This window comes from Engystomops pustulosus, chromosome 10 (assembly GCF_040894005.1).
Source record: "Engystomops pustulosus chromosome 10, aEngPut4.maternal, whole genome shotgun sequence".
Taxonomy (NCBI): Eukaryota; Metazoa; Chordata; class Amphibia; order Anura; family Leptodactylidae; genus Engystomops; species Engystomops pustulosus.
The window spans coordinates 78748091-78767827 of record NC_092420.1 but is presented as its reverse complement, the minus strand read 5'-3'; the positions used below and the strand labels follow the sequence as shown (position 1 = coordinate 78767827).

The following is a 19737-nucleotide window of genomic DNA, read 5'->3' as shown; positions in this document are numbered from 1 at the left end:
CTTTGATATACTTAAGAGGTTTCCTCCTTCAAGGTATTGATGACGTTTCCATAGGAATGGTCATCAATATCAGTTCAGTTGGGGCCAATGTCTCGGATCCCATAGCACACAGATAACGGAAACAGAAGTCGAACTCTCTTTTCAGCTGTAGTTGTCAATGGAGACCATAACATAGAGAATGAAGATGGACTTAAGGATCTGTTTGCCAGAATCAGCAAATGGTTATGGGCTCCAAGCATTAGAGCCTCACCCATCTGATTTTGATGATGAATCTTATACTAAACGACTCGCCTGTTATGGCTACTTTGGTGCCACTTGGGACCAGGTGACAACAAAGACAGTTACCTAAACAGGAGGGACATTGTGTAGTCCACTCATTGGCCATTGTTGATTTAATCAACCCTCGGAACTTTTGCCAAGGAGCAAACCAAACACCAGAAGTAGCGGAAAAGAGTTGGAACTGGAATGCAGAGTGGGGTATCATTGTTTCCCCCCCCCCCATCTCCTAGGGCAGTGATGGCAAACTTTTTAGAGACAGAGGGGCAAATATACTAACCCGGTCCTGCGGAGTTCACAAAAGTGTATTGTCTGGCGATAATGCACTCCCTGCTCAGGTCCGCCAGAGTTCACCTTCTTCTTCCTAGTGCATGTAAGTGCATTGTCTTGCGACACAATTTGAAACTTAAATCACCGCGCTCAGTCCAAATCAGTTGGATCATCCAACGGCACGCCCCCTCAATTTCTGTCGCATGAAAGCCACAATCCGATCACATGCGACACAATTCCAACGCAATGCCCTGTTAAATACATGTCCAGAAAACCGTGAACAGTCCAACTACAAACTAGTGCCCAAACTACAACCAAAATCCACGTATTTATCGCGAGGTGCCAACACGGCATTTTAAGCAGTAACTTATTGCTACCTGTTCTTCCACATCTGTCAATTTTATCGGCCACCAATACAGTTGAAAGTAGGAGGGCAAATTCAGACTATCATTGTAGCTTCTCTCCACAGTCTCTCTGTACAGGAAGAATGGTGGGTCCAGCAGGATGACCTCCAAAGATAATGTACTTCTGTCAAAACCTTCTCCCTTTTTCAGCAATTCCAAACAGTCAATTAAGTGTGGCTTAAAAATAGCATCTCTTAAGATGCCTGGGACTGGAGGAAGATTCGGTGGATTTGTCCTGTTTGGTGAACTCAGTCTTTGGGCAATGGCCTGAGTCATAGGTTCGCACCACTGTCCTAGGGGTTCCTAGATTCCTGGAAAACCCTTACGTTTGTAAAAAGTTACAATTCGTTAGTCAAAGGTGATGTTCCTTTACTCAGCTACAAAATGTATCATCCTGGAATTAGCTTTATTAGTTATAATAATTTCTCTGCAGTGATAGCGTCTTAGCTGTTCATGTCTTTAAAGATTAGAAGAGAACATTGCAGATTTCCATGAATATCGGCAAAAAATGCAAATAGCCTCCTATAATTATAAAGGACTTAGAGCAGAAAGTTCTATAACCCATAGAAGACACATTCACATTGATGTTTTAATCCTGGATTCTAGGACAACAATTTAATGTGGACTTTCTTTCACTGCAGTTATTTAAAAATATATTCGTATGCAAACCGGTGGGGTAAGAGTACGACCCAGTGTATAGAATATTGGAAATATAATGAACAATTTTGGGTGCTGATAATGATATTTTATTGTACCCCATGATGCATTTTTTATTTAGTTTGTTTACAATAAAGTGGAATAAACAGCTATAAAAGTGACAGCTCATCTGCAAAAAATGGTGTTGACGAAAACTGCAATTTGTTCTACAAAAAACAAGCCCCACTCCATTCTGTTAAGGTAACAGATGGGGTAATTTTATGGGGAATTAGTTATTTTGTGAACCTGAAAAAAAACACCTTTAAATATTTAGTCTTCCTATAATTATATCAGAGTGTAGAATACAATAAATAAGTGACATACACTCACTGGCCACTTTATTAGGTACACCATGCTAGTAACGGGTTGGACCCCCTTTTGCCTTCAGAACTGCCTCAATTCTTCGTGGCATAGATACAACAAGGTGCTGGAAGCTCCTCAGAGATTTTGGTCCATATTGACATGATGGCATCACACAGTTGCCGCAGATTTGTCGGCTGCACATCCATGATGCGAATCTCCCGTTCCACCACATCCCAAAGATGTTCTATTGGATTGAGATCTGGTGACTGTGGAGGCCATTTGAGTACAGTGAACTCATTGTCATGTTCAAGAAACCAGTCTGAGATGATTCCAGCTTTATGACATGGCGCATTATCCTGCTGAAAGTAGCCATCAGATGTTGGGTACATTGTGGTCATAAAGGGATGGACATGGTCAGCAGCAATACTCAGGTAGGCTGTGGCATTGCAACGATGCTCAATTGGTACCAAGGGGCCCAAAGAGTGCCAAGAAAATATTTCCCACACCATGACACCACCACCACCAGCCTGAACCGTTGATACAAGGCAGGATGGATCCATGCCTTCATGTTGTTGACGCCAAATTCTGACCCTACCATCCGAATGTCGCAGCAGAAATCGAGACTCATCAGACCAGGCAACGTTTTTCCAATCTTCTACTGTCCAATTTCGATGAGCTTGTGCAAATTGTAGCCTCAGTTTCCTGTTCTTAGCTGAAAGGAGTGGCACCCGGTGTGGTCTTCTGCTGCTGTAGCCCATCTGCCTCAAAGATCGACGTACTGTGCGTTCAGAGATGCTCTTCTGCCTACCTTGGTTGTAACGGGTGGTGATTTGAGTCACTGTTGCCTTTCTATCAGCTCGAACCAGTCTGCCCATTCTCCTCTGACCTCTGGCATCAACAAGGCATTTCCGCCCACAGAACTGCCACTCACTGGATATTTTTTTCTTTTTCGGACCATTCTCTGTAAACCCTAGAGATGGTTGTGCGTGAAAATCCCAGTAGATCAGCAGTTTCTGAAATACTCAGACCAGCCCTTCTGGCACCAACAACCATGCCACGTTCAAAGGCATCAAATCACCTTTCTTCCCCATACTGATGCTCGGTTTGAACTGGAGGAGATTGTCTTGACCATGTCTACATGTCTAAATGCACTGAGTTGCCGCCATGTGATTGGCTGATTAGAAATTAAGTGTTAACGAGCAGTTGGACAGGTGTACCTAATAAAGTGGCCGGTGAGTGTATATCATGTGCTCAATAAAAAAACAAACACAATCCCAATATATGACTTAGCTTGCTCTCCAGTAGATACATTTCTGGCTTCCTGTCCATCACTGACCACAGCTAAATATTTTCCCTGATCTCAAAAACCTTGTTATACTTTTGGAAGGTCTATGTCACAAACAGTTGGTGCTTAGTACATAGCATAATTGGTTAGATTTGTATATTTTCATTAAAGTTATTGTAAACAGCTGTTAAGAGTTTAAGAGTATCAAATGGAACTTTGCACCTTTTATTATTGACTTAGTTTGCTGTAACGTCTGTGCTTGTTCAGATATTAGTGCCATCCTTTGCCCATAACGTATGTCAGAAGATACCCTGCTGACTGTGAGTTTATACTTAGTTTATATTCAATCCCCCACCTTGTGCCTTATTTGAATCCTGGCTTTCTTAATTGATTTCCACCAAACATGTATGTCGCCTGTTGACTTTGTTGTAAGCTGCAGACGGTTAATCTAGCTATGATGGACAGATCCTTCCTCCACTGCTCACTTCCCAGTGTTTTCTATAAGACTTCTTTGGAGCTTGCTAGCGTTTTCTGGACTTCTATTTTCTTTGATCTTTTGACCCGTGCTTATCTTCTGACTATCTGTTTGTCTCTTGATTCTGTACTGCATTGTCCTCTTGGTTTAACCTGTATTTATTGGACCATTCTGTGTTTGTTTATCCTGTTTTTTGTCTTTGTGTTTTAACTTAGATGAAGGAAGGGAACGTCGACCAGTAGGAACCTACTGTCTAGGGTAGGATAAGCAAATAAGTAGAGACAACTGGGTTGGTCTAGCTTAGGGCTCACTGTCTGCATCTATCCTTTCCTTTTCCAACTTATTGGGGGTCATTTACTAAGGGCCCAAATCGCTCATTTTCGTCGGGTTACCCAAATTTTTCCGATTTGCGGCGAATTGCCCTGGGTTTTTGGCGCGTACGATGGGATTATGGGGCATCGGCGCCGGAACGCGACAGAAATCGGGGGCGTGGTCGCTGGAAAACCCGACGGATTCGGAAAAACCGCCGTATTTTTTTAAAAAATGTGTCGTTCGACACGCACTTACCTGCACCAGGAATAGGATCGTGAACTTCAGTGAACTCCGACGGACTTTAGCGCAGCAGTGACACCTGGTGGACATCGGGTGCACTTCCACTACCTGGAAAACCCAAATCAGCGTCGGAGAACCCGCCACTGGATCGCGAATGGACCGGGTAAGTAAATCTGCCCCATTGTCTGTTACCAACAGCAGCATTGCAGCTACATAACGAGAATGCTGCAAAATATTGATACATTTGAGGATTTCAGGTGCATAACCACTTTTTCCCACACTTTTTTCATCTATCTATCTCATATCTATCTACAGTATCTATCTATCTATCTATCTATCTATCTATCTATCTATCTATATCTATCTATCTATCTATCTATCTATCTATCTATCTATCTATCTCTATCTATCTATCTATCTATCTATCTATCTATCTATCTATCTGTCTGTCTGTCTGTCTGTCTATCTATCTATCTATCTATCTATCTCATATCTATCTATCTATCTATCTATCTATCTATCTATCTATGTGTCTATCTATCTATCTATCTATCTATCTATCTATCTATCTATCTATGTGTCTGTCTATCTATCTATCTATCTATCTATCTCCTATCTATCTATCTATCTATCTATGTGTCTGTCTATCTATCTTTCTATCTATGTGTCTGTCTATCTATCTATGCGTTTCATATGCCTCCATCTATGTAACCAGGAATCTATCTATATGATGGAGATGTGGCAGGAATAATAACCATATAAAATATGCTGTAGACTTCTCCTGCAGTCAGCACCTATATAAAGTTCTAACACATCCTCCTCTACCAGCAGATAGATAATAAAGGACGTTACCTATGTTGGTAGAACATCACTTTTTTATCTTGCAGTTTAGTTTTGTTTCTCACTTAATTTGTGAATTTCACTTGTCTGCTTATCCTACGGTCGTGTAAACTTGCGCCTCTGCCTTAATTATAAAGGAGAGGTGTAGAATAGAAAAATCGCTTTTAGGAAGTCAATTGTCGTGCTGTTTTGACTTGCTAGGAAAATGTTTATCAAAATCAGCTGATTGAAAAAGCACTTTTTTTCCCCCTGTTAATCTGGAAATGCACTTTTTACAATGTGTTGATTAGGTCCTTGAGAAACTAATGATACTATGAATCCTGGAGACTACCTGAAACTACATGATAATTACAATTCACAGTAAAGAGATCTTTATTTTTTTTTTTGCTGGGACTAAAAATCAAATTGACTTTATTACTCTGCTGTCTAGGACTGACTCTGATTTTCACCAGTAATGTATTTAAAGGGAATGTACCCACTAAAATGACCAATTATTTCATTCAAGTACATTTACGTATACAGGCAGTCCCCTACTTAAGAACACTCGACTTACATACGACCCCTAGTTACAAACGGACCTCTGGATATTGGTAATTTATTGTACTTTAGTCCTAGGCTACAATAATCAGCTTTAACAGTTATCACAGGTGTCTGTAATGAAGATTTAGTGTTAATATTGATTCTTATGACAACCCAAAATTTTTAAAATCCAATTGTCACAGAGACCAAAAAAGTTCTGGGTGGAATTACAATGATAAAATATACAGTTCCGACTTACATACAAATTCTACTTAAGAACAAACATACAGACCCTATCTTGTATGTAACCCGGGGACTGCCTGTATATAGCTTAAAATTTATTTGGGAACGCAGAAAACCCACTAGCACTGACTGACCACTAAGCTTCCTGTTCTGTAGAGATCACTTCTCAGTCATTACAGTGAATAATAACACCAATAAGAAAAAAAGAAAATTATATGTTTTGCTCTTTTTATCAACTGGATACTCAGGTTTCCAATGCAAAAAACCCTAGATTGGTAATACAGGCGGTCCCCTTCTTGAGGACACCTGACTTACAGACGACCCTAGTAAAAGACGGACCCCTCTGCCCCCTGTGACCTCTGGTGAAGTCTCTGGATGTTACTATAGTCCCAGACTGCAATGATCAGCTGTAAGGTGTCTGTAATGAAGCTTTATTGATAATCCTTAGTCCCATTACAGCAAAAAATTTTGAAACTCCAAATGTCACTGGGGCAAAAAAATTTTTGTCTGGATCTACAATTATAAAATATACAGTTTCGACTTACATACAAATTCAACTTAAGAACAAACCTATGGAACCTATCTTGTACATAACCCGGGACTGTCTGTATATTTTTATTTTTTCTGTTTTTATACATCATCAATTTATCAATGCTATTAATATCACATTATCCATGGATGTCTATTTAGGGGTTGGGGTAAACTGTTTTATGTGGATTTATTGTGAAGTACAAACTTGTTTTTTCATTTGTGTTCCTTAGTTGTTTGAGGGCAGCCTTTGATCATCTATATATAGACTAACAGCCATAGAATACGACTACCATGGGCTCTGGGCTGTATGAATATTAAAGCCCCTATAAGTCCAGAATCACCTCCTACATATGGTACCAGAATCAACTTCTTGGAGAATGGAGGATGCGTCTTTTCAGCCTGCTTTCAATCTGGGGTGTCAGGACATTTGGAGGACCATGAAAGGTCCTGAAATGTCTTATGGATATATGTATATTAAGAGCAAGAACAGATGTGCAAGGATTTTGTGGGTGAAGGTCCATCAGAATATAAAATTTGGTGTGTAGTTTGCATAGCCAATGACCCCCTAGGAGGCTTGGGTCCGGGCTACCACCCAAACCGCCTATATTATAATCCACTACTGAGACTAACACTTGTTTCTTATATAATATTTGAAGATCAGGATATGTAGATAACACAGGATCACTCCATTGCCTTGGTGGTCAAAGCTTACCTTTTGCTCCTCCCATGCCCATGGCTCCCAATAACTTTAGGCTCCAAGGGTCATGTGAGTGCAGCAAAGCATATTACCCAATGCTGTTAACAGGGCAGGGAAACAGTACATTCAAGATTACTGCTCCTCTATCATGTAGAATAACTAGTACAAAAAAAACGCATTCTAGAAAGGATATATATTTCAGAATAAGTTTTAATAAACAGAACAAATACATGCATTTAGCTCGTTCCTTACCATTTCTACCTTTTCTTTCCTCTACCAGGCATGTTTGATAACTGCTCACATGTGGCCAGTGATCGTGGCTGGTCTATCGGGATTCGCCCAGCTGATGCAAAGAGAGACGCACGTTTTTACTTCTCAATCCGAACTGATCGCTCTCACAGTGCCACGGTCTTGATGTCTCCACATCGCTACAAGCCTGGTATCTGGACTCATCTTGCTGCCGTTTATGATGGACAACATATTTTGCTCTACATTGATGGAGCTCAGGTTTCTACGGCCAAGGGTCAACTGGGTCCCCTCCATAGTCCATTCATTTCTTTATGTAGATCCCTTATGCTTGGAGGAGACAACTCGGAAAGCGGTAACTACTATCGAGGTCATCTTTTCTCCTTACGCCTGTGGTCAGAGGTTAGAACTCAACATCAGTTAAGATCAGAAGTGTCGAGAAGAACGTCTCAAACTTTACCACTAATACAAAGTCACTCAATACTGTCCAGTCATATTTGGATCCCATATAAAGATGGAGTTTATCCAGATCACATACCAGGGCTTCTGCCTGAAAAGGAAGTCATCTCCACTATTTCCCTGCCTCCTTGTGGTAGAACACTTTGTGATTTGCCTGAAGTGACTAAAGGGTATAGCAGGACGGGCGTAAAATGGGAAAAAGTGGTCCATTACCGGGTGGTTAATGTGTGTGAAGATGATGGATCCAGACCATTGGTAAGCACTGAACAGATTCAAAGACAGCATGAGGCCTTGTCCAATGCTTACAGTCCTCATGGCATCCATTGGCAACTTAATGTAGTAGAGATGCATAATTCCAGCTTACGGAATCGAGTAGTGTTGCCTGGATGTGAACCAGGCAGAGTTGGCAATGAGCAGTGTGACCCTGAATGTAAGCACCCCCTTACTGGCTATGACGGTGGAGATTGTGGTTTCTTCAGGCCTTGTAGCTCCAGTAAGAAGGGTGATGGGGTGTGCCACCTTGAATGCAACACAGCAAGGGATTACTATGATGATGGAGACTGTTGCCCAAGCAAAGAATCCGGAAATAGTACAAAGACATGCTTTGATCCTGATGCAAGGGGAAGGTAAGGAATAATTACCAGCTGTTACTTGATCGGTAGGTTCATCATGTTCACAGACTTTCCTGAAATGTTCCGAATTTTTCGCCAAGTTAAGATAAAGACATTGAAGTAAAAAAGACCTCACTGTTACACCTTTACTTATATGTAACACTATTTGTACTAATAGATGTATTGACCACTACGATATTTATGGCATATCCACAGAATATGCATAGAATAGATAATTCCACCTCTATAGTCCACACCAGCATGGGTTCCCCCAACCTCCTATGCATTGGAGAGATATTGGGGCAGATTTACTTACCCGGTCCATTCGCGATCGAGCGGCGCGTTCTCTGCGCTGGATTCGGGTCTTGCCGGGATTTATTAAGGTAGTTCCTCCGCTGCTGGGCTGAAAAGCATCGGAACGCGCTAGAGTTCACCGAGCCGGGCTGAGTGAAGGTAAGTGCAAGCTCCGCGACAGATTTTTTTTTTTAAAATGCGGCAGTTTTTCCGGGTTTTTGTTCGGCCACGCCCCCCGATTTCCATCGCGTGCATGCCAGCGCCGATGCGCCACAATCCGATCGCGTGCGCCAGAATCCCGGGGCAATTCAGGGGAAATTGGCGCAAATCAGAAATATTCGGGTAACACGTCGGGTAACACGTCGCCCTTAGTAAATGACCCCCATTGTATGTGCTTTCATTTCTATTCGGAGTCAAGAAAACAGCTCACCTAATTCAGATAACAATAATTTAAGGAATATGAGTTGAGAACCCCAATTTAATGCTATAAAAAAGGTGAAAACCCCCATGGAAATGTGGTGGTCAAAGGAGGAATCAATCCCGATTCATTGGGATCCATTTGGAAACAGATCAATCACACTGTACACAGCTTTGTTATCAATGAAAGCCATAGTAGTAATGTGAGCAGAGTTTTACATGTAATCGGGTTAAAGGTGTTGGCTACTTTTCCTAATGTATTTAGTAATGTGTGTGTAAGTGTGTGTGGGGGGCAGGATATCAGGTAATTTACCCATATACATCTGTTAATAGTTTTGCTCCACTTTTTTATATGTAAAGTGAAGCCTCCTGTCTTTTACCTCATCAGTCGAACATTCCTGACCATAAAATGGTTGCAGATGGAGGGTCATGTGATCTATAACTGTCCATGAGCAATCACCCTGCCGGGACCTTGAACTTATATTCATGAATACTATCATAGGGTCCTGGCAGGGCAATTGTACATGGACAGTTGGAGATCACATGACCCTCCATCTGTGGCCATTTTTCAGACAGCAATACCTGGCTTATGAGGTAAGACACAAGGCTTCACTTTACATATCAAGAAAGCAGAGCATAACTTGTAATAGATATATATTAGTAGATTACCTAATATTCTGCGAAAATCTTGATCTAAAATAGCCAACCCCTTTAAGTTATGTGTTTCTAAAAGAACTGAAGGTCTGATAAGGAGCAGATTTGTTTCAATGAAAGGCAATAAGGTGATGGAATTCCATGTGATGCTTTGATTCCTCTTATGCATATATAAATTGAGGATGCATTTTAGTATTTTCCAACAATTATCCTTGATTATATGGAGTATATCTTACAGTAGGTGATGGTTGGTTATTTGTCTCATCAGCCAATACATTCAGTAGCTTCTTCATTAGACTTCTATGTCCCACATTGGGAGCACCCAAGGACACAAAAAAACCCCAGCTGCTCCGTGACCTGTGACTATTCCATGACCTTAGCCAAGGCACACACTGGTTGGTCAACCAATTCCCAGATATCTTCTCTATCATAGTCATAATGGTTACTTTTCTATGACTACTTGTGATCACTTGTGTATAGACTTGTACACACAGTCAGCATTCCCTTACCTTACTCTAGACGTCTTCTGCAGGTGCGTAACAGGCAAGTTTGGGGTTGTGCACGCACAGGGTCCTCTATCTGGTCAAGCACTATGCATGACCCCTCCTCTTCTATCAGAAGCCTCACCCAATCTTATTCTGCTTCACAATCTTCACTGCTCAACGCATACAGATGGACAGTCGCAGAGGAAACTTCTCCTCTGTTATCTAGCATTTATTGCAGTGTACGTCATTCTTGAAAACTTTGGGTAGACCAAACAAATACAGAAAACAGATGCAACCCTAACAGTTTGGGGTTGGAGTCCCAATCTATCCTGTATTTAATACTAAGAGGCATCTCCACTGAAGGTTCTTAAGGGAAGGTGTTTCTGAGTGTAGTATGTTGTAAGATATAGCCTGTTGTAATAGGTATAGTGTTATGTATGTTCAGTACCCTAGTGAGGGTTCTGTTTTTTTCCACCATTATAAGATGAAGAATAGAGATAAGTGGACCCATAATTTTAGTTTGAGTTCAGAGTTTGAGTTCCGGCATATCCTGAAAATTGATGCCTCTTGCTACTAGCCATGGTCATAATTGTCCCCCTGGCCACCAATCATAGCCATGTCTAGTAGCAAAGGGTGTCAGTTTGACAGACTAGCTGTTCGGCCACCAATCTGTCAATACGTCCAGGTTATGCAGCCGTACCTGAACTAGAAACCCAAACTGAAACTATGGGGCACATTTACTTACCCGGTCCTGCGCGGTCCCCGATCCGGAATGTCTGCCAGAATGCACATCTGCCGTGATTCAAGAAGATTTCCTGCTTGTGTCGCTTCTCCGATCAGGTCCGCTGGAGTTCACCATCTTCATCCCGGTGCATGTAAGTGCATTGGATGCGACACAAATTTAAATGTTAAATCCCGCGCCTAGTCTGAATCCGTCGGATCATCCGACGGGCCACCCCCCCATTTCTGTTGCCTGAAAGCCGGCACCGATGCGCCAAAATCTGATCGGGTGCGACACAATCCCTGAAAAGTCGGAAACCCAACAAAAATGCGGCCATGGGGCCCTTAGTAAATAAGCCGCTGTGGGTCTACTCATCTCTAACGAAGAATATTTAAATAATGAAGTCCTAAGACCGGAGGCAGAGTGGACACCAATTACATTTTCAATAAATTTAACAATAAAGGTTCATAAAGTAACCACCAGTGAAGAGGTGAATCTAGCCTAAGAAATCTTCCATGTGAACCACAATGCACCAGTAGAACTTACTAGGATTTGGAAAGATCCTAGTAAGGGGGTCATTCGACATTCAAGAATCCCTGCACGTCTTCTTGATATGCTGCATTAGTACCACGTCCCGTTCATTGTTCGCTGACATACAAATAAAGATAAACATATACACATTAAAAAAAAGATATAAACAAACAATTTGAATTGCTAATTTAAACATATTTTAAGAGAATCTCAATCTTGCATGAAATGAATATACACTATATGACAAATATGCTGACGGTTATGGTTTTTTTCCCCTTTGCCGGATGCTATTTCACTGATTTTCCCATTTATTAAATTTAAGGCATTTATTAATTCAGCTGAACCAAGAAATAAATTAATCAAGTCAGCAATAGTTTTCTAGCCAATTGCTGAAAATTCACAAGTTTTGAATAACAATGAGCCCTCTGGCTAGGGGTTAGTGTAGTATAGATGGCAAATCCTCGATTTCTTATATTCAGATTCCTAGAAGGAAACTATACACTGTGGAAAATCTCAGAACTACTGGATATTAATGAGGCTGTCTATAAAATTACAAATATTGGTAGAACATCAGTGTGGCTATCAATGGACATCATATTAATAAATTAATATCTCCATCTTCAAGACAAATCTTTAGAGCTCTCATTGTGGAAACCTTATTGGAAACTTGGCCGAAGTGTTGACCTTAAAGGGGTTGGATAATTTAACTCATGTCTTTTATAATGTGTGGGGGGCAGGATATTAGATAATTCACCAATATACATCTATTAATAGTTCTGCGCTGCTTTCTTGATATGTAAAGTGAAGCCTCCTGTTTTTTATCTCATCAGCCAGACATTCCTGACCATAACATGGCCGCAGATGGAGGATCATGGAATCTCTGTCCATGAGAAATTGCCCTTTGGGATATGATAGTATTATGAATATAAGATTCAGATCCTGGCAGGGTGATTGTTTATGGACAGATAGAGATCACATGACCCTCCATCTGCGACTATTTTATAGTCAGGAATCTCTGGCTGATGAGGTAAAAGACAGGAGGCTTCACTTTACATATCATGAAATCGGAGCAGAACTTTTAGTAGTTATATATTGGTAAATTACCTAGTATCCTGCCCCCACACACACATTACAAAATACATAAGGTAAAGTGTCCAACACCTTTAAATCTAGCGATGAGCGTACCCAAACTAGCCAACCCTTTAAATGCTGCTGGCAAAGCCACATGTACACTGGCATTTTCCCAAGGCTCATCGATCCATGTTGACGTCACTGGGAAAGACAATACTTGGGAAAATGGAGGTGCGCTTAATGGCTTAACATAGCCAATCAGCGCCAGCACCAAACGCAGGTGCTAAATAGTGATGAGTGGACTGCACCTCCAGCATTTAAATGGCCCTAGGCAATTTTTGAAACGTTAACACCCTACCGTGTGTTATTAAGCGTTATTGGGTCTGGGTTTGGATAGCCTTCTTCAATGTTTCCCCGAATCTGAACGTGTCCACACATAACTACTTAAGTCCAATTGTCTAAGTATCTAAAAAATTCTTAGGATGTTTTGGGATAATAGGATATTTCCCTATATATTATGCATTCAAAAGTACAAAGACATGGAGCACCAGATGCTTTTACAGAAGAAGGATGTGGTCCTCAAAATGGGAACAGTGTTCCAAAGTTTTACCCTGAGCAACTTTTGTGGGCCAGTCTGTCCTTAAAGTGGAGATCATACTATAGTTGATGGATACAGGTAGAGGCAAACCTAAACTATCTGCTGCCTGAGGCAAGCTATAGAACTGTACCCAGGGTGACCCATCCATGAGTAATGTATCAGGTTTTTTTTTTAAGTAGGTGGGTTCTCCATGCAATATCTAACAAACCAATGTTGACATAGGGTGCGAAGAGACATTACTTTTAAGAAACAGGTCCTTCTTTGTAGCAGATGTCTGCGCCGCTCATGCCGTCCCCATTTTTCTGCAGGCGGTGCTGCCTGAGGCAAGAGGTTCAACTTGCCTTATGGCTGGTGCAACCCTGGATACAGAAATACTGTATTCCTACTAGCAGTCACTGAACAGTTAAACTCAGATCTTCCTCTTTCACATTTCTACAATCTGCCGAAAAAGAAGTTCCAATATTTTATGGATATAATTAAAAAGAAGACTCTTTCCTACAGACATGAATTAATAATATTCTAGCGATAGAGCAGAAGCGGAATCCATGTAACTAAAGTACTCAGAGCTGAATTGATTTAAAGAACATCTATGGTAATCTGAAATCTTTCTTTTGTTTGAAAATGCCATTTGAAATCCCATCTATGTCTTCTAATTCCTGTCCAAAATCCTGGGAACGTCACAAATATGCATCTGGTGCTCCGTTAGCCAGGCTGGCAAAGGTGGCTCCGTGAAGTCTGCTCTTTGGTCCACAGGGTTGTGGTAGGATTAGGGTTTGGGTTGGGGCCCGGGGCTCTTTCTTACAATTCCCTGGAAGGAGCAAAAACCAGCATCTAAAAGAATTTTGTAACATAAAAAGTAATGAAAATCTGACCAAATTCTAATACCACTACAGTACATCTGACCCACAAATCCACAGCAGACCTCCTGGAGCCAGCTCACCTGGCATAGTCCTCTAGATACAACCAAACAATGAAAAATTCTAGGCTTTAAGAAACAAGATGCCCCAAACCCAACATTAGGCAAAAAGCCATTGTTATGTGTAATATGTTATTATTTTGTACCAAAAATATGGATACAAATCTAAATATTGTGTAATAAAATGGTAGGAATGTGCTTCATTAAAGGTCTTCAAAATGAATTTACAGAACCAACAGAAACATGTTTTGTATCAAAAAAGCAAAGAGTTAGAGTTGAAGGAGATTGTAAATGGACCCCTTTAAAGGGAATCTACTACCAGGATGAAGGTTTGTAAACCAAGTGCACCTACATGCAGGTGTGTGCTCACTCTGTCAGGATCCGCTCTTTGTTTAGCTTCTTATTCCCTTAATTTTAACAAAAAAAGGCTTTAAATTATGCAAATGAACTTGAAGGGCTCCAGGCTATATTAATAGCTATGGAGTTTGGAGCCCCACAGGCTAATTTGCATAATTTTTAAAGGCTTTTTTTAATAAAAACAAGGGAATGTGAAGATAAATGAAAAGCAGATCCTTCCAGAGGGAGAACACATCAGTATGTCAGTGTGCTTGGTTTACAAACCTTCATCCTGGTGGTAGATTTCCTTTAAATATCAGCTTCAAAGTTTTTTGGAAGGTTCCTAATAAGGCTCCAAGTAGAGTATCCATTACAGGGCATTTGAAACCATGTCTCAGAAATTTAAAGGACTGACTTTTCAGTACATGATGGTATAGGTTGGCATTCTTTCAAGCACAATATACTTTTGTTATCCAGGATTTACAATCTGTACAGGATTTGCAATCATATAAGAAAACTTTAGTACCAGCTCAGTTATGTTGTTGAAGGAGCACAAAATTGGTTGATCTAAAATTAATAAGAAGTACAGGCGGTCCCCTACTTAAGAACACTCGACTTACAGACAACCCCTAGTTACAAACGGACCTCTGGATGTTGGTAACTTACTGTACTTTAGACTTAGGCCAGAATAAACAACTGTACCAGTTATCACAGGTGTCTGTAATTAAGATTTATGGTTAATCCTGGCTCTTATGACAATCCAACATTTTTGCCTGACGAGGGTCCGGGTACCGGACCGAAACGCGTAGCAATAAACTAATGGATTTTTAAGACCGTGTGTCGGGAGCTTCCGTTACAAGCGCTACTTCATCCCGCTCCATTGCTGGAGCTCAGAGCCAAAATCCGATTGCATGAAACTACCTATCCGTCTCCTCCTGGACAGATAGAGGTAGAAAGAACATTGGCGCCGGAAACCTCCCGTTTCACTCTATATGCACATTACCTTGTGCTTCAAGGTGAGCACCCATTTATCGTTGTACTGATCAGTTGCAAAAGTTTTTACTATATCTCACGAGGAGAGCGCTCCTGTCTCCTTTTTTCCCCCTCCCCCTGCCTTGAGACTTGGGGTCTGAGTATCTACTGCCTATTCAGCCCCAGTCCTCCCCCCCAGGTTTTACTTCAATCCAACATTTTTAAAATCCAATTTGGGTCACAGAGACCCAAAAAATTCTTTCTGGAGCTACTATTATAAAATATACAGTTCCGACTTACATACAAATTCAACTTAAGAACAAACCTACAGAACCTATCTTGTACGTAACCTGGGGACTGCCTGTATAGTAGCTCTTTCTCTATATTCTTTGTTGGTCTTCTACATTAAATTTATATGCTCCTTAAAGGGAACCTGTCAGTCAAAAGTGACCTAATAAACCGTTACTGGTATGTTTTCAAGCAGATTAACGCCATCCACATTATGTTTCTGTAACGACCCAGTTATGGGGGCATCATCCAGAAAATCAACTTTAAATTGAGATGTAAATTGGTTGTCTAAAGTCATAAGCCCACGTTTATTAAAGTTTTTGCACCAGTTTTCTGTCTGAATTTGCACTGTATGTATATGTGACACATATTTTTAGAAGTGTCAGTGCCAATTTCGTGTTGCGGCTGCTCTGTGTCCACCGCATCACAAAATTCTACAACTAGAGGTGCGTTCCGGGTCAGAGTCGGACCGTGCACCATATTTGTTACTGGGAATCAACAGAATTGTGCTCTATGTTAGAGTTGCACCCAAAAATATTGGTGTCCTCTTCCCGAGGAGTGTAGGGTGCGCCAGCATTGATGTCAACTGGTCATAGCCAACATAGTAAATATGGGCCAAGCTCCCTCTGCCTCAGAACACTCCCTTGTTGTGATTACAGCAAAGGGAGAATTTTCAGTTGAGGAGAGCTTGACTTCAGCGCTAAACTCTCTCCCTTCTTCATTTTATAAAACCAATTTACATTTCACTTTCAAGTAAATTTACTGATTGAAACCACCACACTGGACCATGAAAGAAGCATGAACTGAAAGGTGTTATTCTGCTTGAGAACACACACTGTTCATGGATCCCATCCGGAGAACACAAGGTTTGTTCTCTTGCCATTATGTTCAATATTTTGCTGGTTCCTCTGCAATGTATACAGGGATAAATATACATACATATAGTTATTTAGGGGAAAAAGCATAAAAGTAAAGGCAATTTTTTATTTAGTAGTTTTTTTTCAGTTTTTTTTTTATACTTATGGTGGCATATTTTAGAAAATCGTTTACCTTATTTACTTTCCAGCCAGCAGAACTATGCATTTAGCTCCAGAGAGTAAAAGGTTCTTCAGGTATCAATTACATCAGACTAGGTAAAGCCATGTATTTAAAAAAGGAAATCTACCACCAAAATCCATCATGATCAATCAGAACACTTACTCATAGATCCAGACGTCGTGACTGTGGTGATCTCCTTATATTGGAATCCTTATCCATGGAATCCTTATTTCTAAATGCACCTTTAACAATTATGCTCATGAGCCTGAAAGGCTCCTGTGGGTGTTACCAAAGCCCCTCCTTGCTGCGCATACACAGACTTCCTCCCATCAGGCAGTGGGAGGAGAGAAGTGCTGGGGTAACAAGGGGAGTGTGAGGTTGCAGCATGGAGGGGCTCTAGTAACACTCACCACAATTAGCATAGTTTTAAAAGTTGATTTTTGAAAGGAAGGAGGCAATGGGTAACAATTATAAGAAGATAATCACAGTGTCTGGATCTATGAGTAAGTGTCCCTGGTTTGTCACAGGGGTGTAACAATCTTGGTATCAGAGGGTGCGACTATTACCTGCCTCATGGAGAACGTGTACACGTCTGTGGCGGTCGCAGTTAAAGAATAACTCCCTAATGTGCACAACAATATATTGAACTGTGGGACATGTGTGGCACGGTCCCTCGTGTCAGTCCACCACTATGCTGCCTGCTCTATATTGTTATCCGGCTGTTGGGCCCGCAGCTGTGACACTATTGCAGTTTCAACTGTATTGGTAGTGTATCCTCTGATGCAGTTAAAATCTGAGACTGAGAAGGAGGTGATACACTTTCTGCTATACCACTTTTTAAAGCAGCGCACAAAATGGATGCAATGATACGATCCGGTTGCCGGCACTGATACGGTTCACCACCTGCGGGAGGATAACAGAGGGGAAGTTGAAGTGAGTATCTTTTTTTTTACTTTGGTAACTACACGGCTACTCTTGATGGTGGATGATAGAAGCAAGACAAACTGTGGAGGTCAAAAAGAAAAGGGCACATAATAAAATAAGGGTCAAGAAAAGAGGCACATAATAAGAATAAGGGCAAGATATGAGGGGTAAAAAGGGCACTTCATAAGAAAGTGGTTAAAAGAGGAGATGTGATAAGAATGGAGGAAAAACTGGACGTAAAATAGGGCACATAGGGGTAAAAATAGGACACATATTTAAAAAATGAGCAATAACCAAAAAGAGTTGCTTATGAAGAATGGAAGCATGAAACATTGGAGGGCCAGAATGTGGGAATTTACTAAGAAAGAGGCCATCAATCGTGAGATAAGATGGAGGGGACAAGCAGAGGGTAGTAGCTATAAAAGGAGCATTGTGATTTGGAATAGGTCTTTCAGGCTCAGCACACGTCATACTGTCTGTGTGTTTGCTGCACTTTGCAGCAAACATCCCAGGCTAACACCTATGATCAGTACTGACACAATCCGGATTGTTAGCCCGTTTGCTTATGCCAGCGCTGTATTTAAATTAGTGATGGGGTGGTGGTACTGCACATAAATGAAGGGATATCCTTGCCTTTTTGAAATTAGTGGGTTCCCTGTATAAATTAGGACATAGTTTTATTTTGGGGGACATTATACTATAAGTGACTGTAGTATTTTTAGAGGCTCATTGTGGAGATGTGACCCACATAGCTGAAGACATCTGGTAGTGTATTCTGTCATGACAGAGAAGAATTGTCATCTGTGAGGAGATGACCAGGATGGACCAGGTCTGCAGAGAGGTAGAAGGCCAGGGCTACGACTGATTTATACAGTAACTTATGTCTATATCGGCCTTGAGTTTGCACCTATATATGATCTGTGTATGTCTGGTGTTCATTTGTGTATTTGTTTTGTATATTTATGTGTGTAGAGCATATACTTGTATATGGTGCTGTGTTTATATATATGTATTGCATATATAGTATATGTGTGCATATATCTATGGAGCAGATACTGTATATTATAAATGTGTATTCTAAAGTAAAATATGAGGGATTGGGGGCGACAGCAAGGGTTTATGGGGCCCCGATCCTAAGTTCACATTGAGCCCTGGAGTCTTGTTATGCCACTGTTTATTATGCTTGTTTTTGAAGGTATATTTCCTTTAAGAATTTCCATGTATTTCAATCTATAGAGTAGAATGGTAAACGTACATTTAGAGTTTACACATTTTGAACCCTATGGGGCTCATATACTCAGGGTCGCGTTTTCGTTGGGTTTCCCGACAATTTCCGTGTTGCACTACATTTAACAGGGGTGTTGGCGCACATGATCGGATTTTGGTGCCGACTTTCATGCGACGCAAATCAGGGCGCGTGGCCGTCGGACAACCTGACGGATTCGGACTAAGCGCGGGATTTAAAATTCAAATTCACAAGACATGCACCCACATACACCGGGAAGAAGAAGGTGATCGGACCTCAGCGGGGAAGCGACACATGCAGGATCTCGGGCGCACAAGCTACATGAATCGCGCCGGACGCCGCCTTCGTCGGACCCTCCGGATCGGGTATCGCGACAGGACCGGGTAAGTAAATGTGCCCCTATATCTGATAGCTGCCCCTTAGTTGATGTGCTGGGAAGAAAAAAATGTGTCTTCTTATATTAAAAAATATCTATTAATACAATTCATTAATAAACTCCAAAGGGGGATCCATACATTCAGAAAACTGGAAATGGCTTAATTCCCTATATAAGGATAAAGTTCTCTCCCTTTGGGGGGGGTTCTAACATTTGGGATGTAAATGGATATTTTGATTAAGCAAGTGTTTTTTGAATGTGTACTCAATGGTGAATAGATATCATTCCAAACACTCGGCCTCGGATTCCCAGGCCGGCAGTATACGTCCTCATTACATTGCTTCCACATCACTTCACTGCATTTCTTTAGCTCCAATGCTCCTTTTTAGCATATTTATTATAGAAAAATGACACCATATTGACTGTTCTGCTGGCTGTCGTTGTTATCGGGAACGGCTTGATT

At 41.1% G+C, this 19737-nt stretch overlaps 1 protein-coding gene across 4 annotated transcripts in view; it reads left to right on the top strand.

Moving 5' to 3' along the window:
- Positions 1 to 19737, top strand: part of PAPPA2 (pappalysin 2) — a 188895-nt gene that overhangs the window by 60559 nt on the left and 108599 nt on the right. For all 4 annotated transcript variants that reach the window (XM_072126779.1, XM_072126781.1, XM_072126778.1 and 1 more), the window contains exon 3: positions 7372 to 8422. In XM_072126779.1, coding sequence (XP_071982880.1) covers positions 7372 to 8422 — 1051 coding nt within the window. The remainder of the gene's footprint in view (positions 1 to 7371; positions 8423 to 19737) is intronic.